This window comes from Solanum stenotomum, chromosome 6 (assembly GCF_019186545.1).
Source record: "Solanum stenotomum isolate F172 chromosome 6, ASM1918654v1, whole genome shotgun sequence".
Lineage (NCBI taxonomy): Eukaryota > Viridiplantae > Streptophyta > Magnoliopsida > Solanales > Solanaceae > Solanum > Solanum stenotomum.
The window spans coordinates 48042807-48050927 of record NC_064287.1 but is presented as its reverse complement, the minus strand read 5'-3'; the positions used below and the strand labels follow the sequence as shown (position 1 = coordinate 48050927).

The following is an 8121-nucleotide window of genomic DNA, read 5'->3' as shown; positions in this document are numbered from 1 at the left end:
GGCGAGGGTAGTGGGTGGGGGTAAAAAATAAAAAATTGAAATTAGAAATATCTTTTAAAAATAATCTTTAATATCTTTTTGGGAGAGGGTGGGGGTAGGGGTAGGGGTAAGGGTGGGTAAAAACAATGAATTTAAAAACAAGTTTTAAATTTTTTGGTTGGGGGGCTGGTTTGAGGGTAGAGACAAAATAAATTGATTTTTTCAACAAAAAAGTAATTGTAGTTTGAAGTTGGAAGAGAGGTTTGGAAAATGTTTTCCTTAAGTTTTGAAGGGAAGTCATTTTTCTTAAATTTGAGGAAAATGAGTTGATTTGGAAAACATTTAATCCAACCAAACATGAGAATTGGAAAACATCCTTCATACCAAACACACCCTAAAAGATGCAGCTTGAACGTAAACTAGACTTTGATGAAGCGCCTCTTTGATCAACTATATTTTGATACATCTTTTAGGTGGAGGAGTTTCATAGGCGGGATGGATTTGAAGTTGGAAATGCTGACAAGATATTTGAGAGTACATCCAAGGATCAGTTAACCCGTCGTGCTGCATGAGAGCAAGCGCTAAGCAGTTGGACGTTTCGACTCTGTGAGCTAATTCTTGGCATGTTCAGCTGGATGACTACTCCAAGATTAACTGCTGGAAGAAGATGATATTGTAGTATTATTATCTGTAACTATCACAAATTTCCTCTTGGCATATACACCTGATATGTCAAGAAATTAGTTTGGATGATGAGTAGATAGATGGACTAATTAAACACCAATATTGATGTAGTCAGAGCAAAAATAAAGTTGTCAATGCAATCCATCTTATGATTTTCTCTTAACAAATCAGTTCTTGAAAGACACAAACATATATATATTAAGGTAAGCACTTGCATGATCAGCAGACCAAGGATACATTGGTTTTTGATAACTCTACCTTCACAAAGACAAGTGTAAGGTCCTTCACCCTTGGATCAAAAACAACACCACCAAGAGAGTTTTGGTGTTCAAAGCATCTCGTGTTCATACCGAATTTAAGATTCAAGTGTCACATCCTAAGGGGTGTAATGTGGGCACCATGTCTTAACACAAGAATTAATGGTTGATTTCACGGTTTAAATTTTAAACCACCATCTATTGGTCATACAAAGATGGCTTTACTGTTAGCTCCAAAATTACCCTTCATTTTTCCCAATTACTAACAGAAACTGAAGACTTTCTTTGGTAGTTGTTATATGCTTAAAGGAAAAAAAAGATATAGTATAGAGTAAAACAGACTATATTACATATATTGTTTCTTTTGGACAAATCTGACCATTTTTCAAGAACAGACTATAATTATTCGGTAAATGACCCTCTTTTTATTTCTCTTAAAACTTATGGACCTTTAAAATCGCGATCTTCTTATGAGACAATGTTAAAATGACAATTTAAAATTTTGTAAATAACTCATCCCAAACATATGACAACACTCTTTAACATTTATCCATAAGATTGACAAATATATGAGCAGACATTAAACCCAAATTTAACGTTGTTGGGAAGGATAGTTCCCCGACGGCTATATTTGCACAGCTAAAAAGAGGAACAAGATCAAAATATAGGCCGAAAAATAGGAATATTTGCGAAAATCAGCTGGCGGAGAGGTACATTCGACACAATATTTACTCCATGGACTTGAGCTCCGCTTACAATACATTCTTTTCAAGTGGGAGTTCAGCATTTTCAAAGATCACAACTTAAGTTAATTGTGCACTCCTTCCCTTTTGCCAGTTCATCTAACGACAAAACGGGAGGTGGCCAACAAAATATATTCATAGCTGGGGAGAAAACGAAAAGAATGGTAGAAACAGATTACTTGTCAATCCAATAATACTAAGTTTTGCCGTTTGGTTTTGGTGAGTTCTGAGGGAATTGCTGATGGTATGGAGAAGCATGAGAACCATTTGGGATTGAAAGACTTCTAGGATGTTGTTGTCCATTCCTCGAGAACGATCCCTGTGTTCTAACGCCATTTTTGGTACTTGGACTTGATCCAACTCGGTCAGCTTGCATTGTCTGGAAATAGTAGGATGAGCTGGCCATGTCTTTAAGATTTGGTAATGGCTTCAAGGCTTCAACCACTTCACTCATCATCGGCCTAGCTTTGGGATCACGACTAAGGCAACGAGCAGCCAACTGTGCAGCTTTCTGAGCACCTTTTATTGAAAAATGGCCTTCAAGTCTAGGATCGACCAATCTGTAAAACCTTCTTCTTTCACCAAGATGAGGTCGTGCCCATTCAACAAGATTGTGTTCCCCATTTGGTCGGTTCTTGTCCATCGATCTCCTACCTGTTATCATTTCAAGTAGAACTACACCAAAACTGTAGACGTCACTCTTCGACGTTAGATGCCCTGAGACAAATGAGTAGGACAAATTACAATCAGTAAGAGAGGTACTTACCAGCCATCCTATGAAAGTTTTAGTCAACAAACATCAAACATATTGAAAATTCTTCTACTGTGACTCAGGTTATGGAGTTGTACAGAAAGGTATTCAAAGCAAGTTTGGTGTTTTGAGCAGAATAGTCTCCAACTAGATTAGACTTAAAAGTGCCACATAATATTGATAAACTGGAGTCAACAATAAGTGTAACTATTGTAGGAATTATGAGATCTCAGCCCTACCTGTCATCACATACTCAGGGGCTGCATAACCATACGTTCCCATGACACGAGTGGAAACATGTGTTTTATCACCCTCAGGACCATCTTTGGCAAGGCCAAAATCAGAAAGTTTGGCATTGTAATCCTGAGAGAAGAGTATTTAGAAAAAAAAAACTCAAAGAGGAAATGTCTTTCTTTTTTCCAATGTATTGAAACATACCGCGTCTAGTAGAATGTTGGATGTTTTGAAATCACGGTATATTACTGGTCTTTCTGCTTCCTCATGAAGAAAAGCAAGACCTTTTGCAGCACCCAGAGCAATCTTCATGCGGATAGACCAAGGAAGAGGCATGGATCCTGCACATAAAAGCTTTATTAGCAGAGAATATGATGAACATAAAGATTTTCTGCAGAAATTACAATTTATTAACATAATGATTTGCACTAAAATTTCAGACGAGTAGGCACTATCACTAAACTTATTCAGACAGCATTCTTAAAATGGGGGAAAGGAAAATTATAGAAGTCTTCATCTTTTGGTTATTCTACTGAGCACGGAAAAAGAGAAACCAGGTGATATACGTATGATATCATTTATCTTCACCATGAAACACCATCCCCTCCCCACAATTTCACTTTCATCTTTCTAGCCCATGGCTACATGCATTATGTATTGTGTGTAGTAGAGAATCTGGATGCCTGGGGTCAGGGCCAAGCTCAAATTAGTACAATCTCCCAAAAAACAGAAGTTGAACCTGAAGTTTTGAGCTCAGTTATATACAACAAACATCATCACTTATCAAGATTATCACTTAAAAGTGAAACATATTTCAAAGGAGGAACCTCTAGTACGTCTCATTATTTAAGCATTATTTGTACTTGGTTTGCAGGCAGTTGATACTCTAAAGAACCACATTTGACTTGATACACCATTGAAATGTTTTAAAGAGAAAAACCAAAACAAGAGAAAGAGCAGCACAATCACTCAAACCACTGCAGGATCCTTCTAAACCACTGAGTCTGCAAGGCCTCAATCATATCTAGCATGGTATCTACTTCATTTACAATGGCAATGTTGCACCAAAAAGCTAGCAAAGATATACAATTTTGTTTAACACTATGTATGTTGCTATGTTTGCCTTCAAAAATTCTATTGTTTTTTCCCATCCAAAAATTGTCTAAGTGACGATTGGGATAGTATTCCAAAGCTTTTGAGTCTTCCTATTTAGACCAGCTATAAGAAATCCAAAACTGAGTGAGGCATTGTCCATGACATGTCCAAAATGGCAAAAAGCATGCTTCAAATCCAATAAGTGACCTCACATAAAGTGCTACATGTAAATCCCAGTAAAAGATTTCTCTACCATTTTATGGGACGAAATTCTAGAAAACGATGAAAAATCTTCAATCAAGCTTCTTTATCCTACTAAATCAACCGAGACATATTCTTCTTCCTGTCTCGAAAAAGTGGTAACTAAACCTACCAAATGTAATGTAGGACTAACAGAAATGATAAGTCCCAGAAGAAAATAACAAAGGAAAACTATTAAGTTTCTTCCTTAAATCATATATCCCATAGGTCCTTCAGCTGCCCATGGCTTTAATCTGGCATTAACATGTGCAAGAAAATCTAACAACCCAACTAACACTTCTATGTAATCCTGCATCACTTCAATCTGGGAATAAACAATGAGCAATGATCTGATTATATATCAATGGTTGCCTTGCTAATGGGGATATCCCATTTACCATTTGGATTTCAAAATTTACAAGGCTTAGTTACATTACATCATAGTAAATCTTCTATTAAAAAAATAGATTTATCGCATGCTACAATAGCTTTAGAGCTTACAGAGAACCCAAGCTCTATTCCACAGGAAGAGACCTTATGGAACTAAAGCAACGCTAACACATGATACCAGCAATATGCATGTTAATAGTTGGTGTTTCCACTTACTCTTGCAAGATTAGCTAGTGTATTCAGAAAATGCTCAATAATATGGACAACATATTACTCGAAGATCCACTAACAATGTTTTTTCCTTTTTCAAAGATTGATCAGAAGCAAATATATTCAAGAATACAAAAATGAAGAGTCGGTTACATACTCCTGAACAGATGATTTTCCAAGCTTCCTCGAGGCATAAATTCATAAACTAACAGTCTCTGATCATCTTCAATGCAGTAACCAATCAGTTTAACCAAATTAGGGTGAACAAGATCACCCAGGAAATTCACTTCAGCCTGTCAAATGGACAACACTTAATACAAAACCAAAAATGAAAGTAAAAAGAAAAAGAAGATAAATACAGAATTAAGGTTTAATAAATAAAAGAAGAGAGCTGCAAACCAGCCATTCTTTGTGACCCTGAAGTCCATCATGATTCAGTGTTTTCACAGCAACAGTAAGCCCTGTCCCTGGTTTAACAGGTGCTGTGCCATTCTCTTCGATCCACCCCTTGAAGACACATCCGAAACCCCCTTCACCAAGAAGGGACTCTGGTCTGAAGTTTCTTGTTGCCAACTTCAAATCGTTAAATGCGAACTTTCGAAGCCGAGAAGAAACTTTAAGCTCCTCTTCAAGTTTGGAGGTGGATGAATTACTTTCCGCATTGCTGGTAGTTGTAGATGAAATAATTGGTGCAACAGGTTGGTCTCTGCTTGTGTTCGTAGATTTACTTTCTGCTAAAGCAATGCAAGAAGTTAGAACATAGGTAGATTTATCTTAAATGAAAAGATAAGAAGTTATAACTGGTTTTTCCTAAAACAAAGCTTTTAAACAGGGCAAAAATTCAACAGCTTTTCTTCTAATAGCTTATTGCTTATTTCTGCTACTTATTACTGAGTTTCAATTAGATAGCAATTGTGATAGTTTTGCTATGCCGTTGCATAACTCATCCTTGGTGATTAATAAAATGTTAGTTACAAAAAGAAAAGAGTTTAAATAACTACAAGCAAAATGCATACACGATGCTAGTATTGGCATAATAAGAGCTACAAGTTCACAAGTATTCCAGCAGAAAATAAGTCCACAAGGTCATCAATTATTTATCGTTATGTTATCGTCATGTCAAGAGATCTATGACTTCAACTGCATAGTTATTTTGTAAAAATATTTGGTTGATTCTCCTATCAATTATAGATAGTTCGTGTGATTAAAAAAAAGGACATTGAACCTAACTCAACCTTAACAGCTAGCTCAATCGGTGAATATTATATAAGACCATACAAAGAGACAACAACCCCCTAATGCCAAGAACTGGACTTTGTAGCATGGACATAACATGGGTGCCCAACATTGGAAAAACACAACAGCGGTGAAGGTGTGGCGCTGATGCCATGATAAGAAAACGGACCTTGAACCTAACTCAACCCCCGAAAGTAAGCTCATAAGGCGATAATTATAAGAAGGCAACAGTTCAACAATTTAACATCCACAAACAAATTTGGATTTTTTTATGCTAGAATTTTTCTAATTTGCATTACTGAAGCCAGCAGGGGAGATATTAACTTCTATTGCAACCACAATACTGTCCTCATACAGTGAACTAGCGTTAGCAATCACTAACTTGGAAAGACCCGCAAGAACACCAAAAGACAGAAACCCAAAGACTAGGGCAAGAAGGGTGCTATAAATCAACCCTAAAGTCAGCTCAAAGTTCTCTCATTTGTGAGATAATTGCTCCCCTTGTGGGAGTCATATTCACAGAGAATAAGGATGGGGATGGTATATAAAAGAACAGTATTGTTTAGGTGATTGCAAATTAAGTGGCTCTTTCAGCTTCACATTATACAAGTTAATTCTTAATTTTTGGCTATCGAATTAGGCCATCCACATGCAAACATACAAGGAAAGAAAACCCAACCACAGCGACAGAAATTAGCTGCTTAGTTGCACCAACATTTCAATGAGAATACTGACATTATCACCCTAACAAAAAATGTGCCTTTGTAAATGGATGTTTGAGAAAAGCTTTTGAGTTTTACACGGGAAAGGCTTCTAGCAATTTTCCAATTTCAGCTTCCATCTTGAAATTTTTTAGTGTGCCCCCATTATTACCCTTTTGAGTTAACATCATCAACTACTACACAAGAAATATGTGCAAGCCAACTTTCCACCTCTATTTATCAACAAGTGATTAAATAACAACTTACCAATCTCAAAAGGCATTTCAGTAGATAAAAGCATGAGACTAACACTTCAATAACGAAAACACTAGACATAATAAGACTATAAAGCAAATTTCTCCAAAGAATTCAAAGAACAGAAGGCAATTAGACTTTCAAATCATAACATTTTTCATGCAACTTTTATTCAAAGTGAGCAAAGAGTTACCACAGTGAGTGCTGATGCCACTGATGGAGCTATCAACTTTAGATCTTGAAGAAATACAGCTACCAATAAACCACAACTTAGTCCAACATCCAGTTTCCTCTTCAGCAACCTCTTTCTTCTTCTTCCCCTTTGATTTCTCTACATCCCAAGACTCCCCCTTTTCACCATCACCACCTAATCCCATATTTTGCAATACCTAAAATCAAACTCAAATATCATGAAAACCCCACCAACAACCCAATTTTCAACCCCACCTCCCTCCCACCCACCCTCATCAAGCTCCTCAACTCCAAAAAAATGTCAACTTTTCTCTACTCTTCACCTTAAAATCACCAAAAACCCCTAAAATCAAACAAATAATCAAAACCTAACTTCCCTAAATTCACTCAAAAGAAGGAAATACACAAAGGGGCAAAAGAAATTTCCAAAAATATTCACCCCACTTCTCCAAGACTCAATTTTTCAACAACCCCAGAAGAATAAAAGCAAAAAACAGATAAAATAGCTCAGACCCAACTGAAAAAATCATGAAAATATGACATTCAAAGTCTCAAAAAGAGCAAAACTTTGATTCAGATCACATGCTTTGTTGTCTTGACCTTACAAAGCAAAAAACTTGGAAGCACCAAACACTGTGGAAGCAAAGCTGGAATCAGATAATCCCACTTCAAAAAAGTGCAACCCCCAAAAATGTCTGCTCCCTCAAAGATATTGAAATCTCAACAAAAGACTCAAATATTCTGAGTGCTGACCAGTTCTTGGCTTCTCACAATAGGAAAAAGTAAAAAAGGAAAAAAAGAAAAATACAAAAGAAATGATATTTTATTTATATATAAATTCACCCATAGTATATATTTATATCTAATATGGAATATATGTTTGTGTGGGGGTATTATTATTATTATAATAAAAGCAGATTATTACTCCTTCATTCGGTCTCGTATTACTTATCCACTTTCTCTTTTACACATTCACCTTTTTCAATGTGCTCTAAATTCATGTTCAGTTATTTCGTCTTATATTACTTATTCACTTTCTCTTTTACATATTCGTTTTTCTCAATATGCTCTAAATTCATGTTCAATCGTTCTGTCTCATATTACTTATCCATCTTCTCTTTTACATGTATGTTTTTTTCTCAATACGCTCTAAA

The 8121-nt window shown here is 36.1% G+C and overlaps 2 protein-coding genes across 3 annotated transcripts in view; one reads left to right on the top strand and one right to left on the bottom strand.

Annotated features, from left to right (window-relative positions):
- LOC125866705 (uncharacterized) overlaps nucleotides 1-830 on the top strand; it is a 6634-nt gene extending 5804 nt beyond the window's left edge. Inside the window, exon 7 of the mRNA XM_049547028.1 lies at nucleotides 453-830. Coding sequence (XP_049402985.1) covers nucleotides 453-551 — 99 coding nt within the window. The 3' untranslated portion in view covers nucleotides 552-830. The remainder of the gene's footprint in view (nucleotides 1-452) is intronic.
- Nucleotides 831-1615: 785 nt separating this feature from the next.
- LOC125866704 (serine/threonine-protein kinase PBL34-like) lies at nucleotides 1616-7779 on the bottom strand. Of its 2 annotated transcripts, none has more exons than XM_049547026.1 (6): nucleotides 6969-7779; nucleotides 4983-5317; nucleotides 4741-4876; nucleotides 2853-2989; nucleotides 2654-2777; nucleotides 1616-2380 (listed from the first exon to the last, which is right to left on the bottom strand). In XM_049547026.1, exons 1-6 carry the CDS (start codon nucleotides 7150-7152, stop codon nucleotides 1860-1862), a joined length of 1437 nt encoding a protein of 478 aa, XP_049402983.1. In that variant the 5' UTR covers nucleotides 7153-7779; the 3' UTR covers nucleotides 1616-1859. The 2 variants fall into 2 exon arrangements, with proteins under 2 accessions (XP_049402983.1, XP_049402984.1); XM_049547027.1 differs by having other exon boundaries at nucleotides 4983-5314; nucleotides 6969-7777.
- Between the last annotated feature and the right edge of the window lie 342 nt (nucleotides 7780-8121).

Bases quoted from the DNA above. Each gene is read 5' to 3' on its own strand.
- LOC125866704 (XM_049547026.1), bottom strand. From the start codon at position 7,152: ATGGGATTAGGTGGTGATGGTGAAAAGGGGGAGTCTTGGGATGTAGAG. The intron at 4,877-4,982 runs GTTTGCAGCTCT...TCCATTTGACAG, and splicing joins AGGGTCACAAAGAATGGCTG to GCTGAAGTGAATTTCCTGGG. The intron at 2,990-4,740 runs GTATGTAACCGA...TTTTATGTGCAG, and splicing joins GGAAAATCATCTGTTCAGGA to GATCCATGCCTCTTCCTTGG.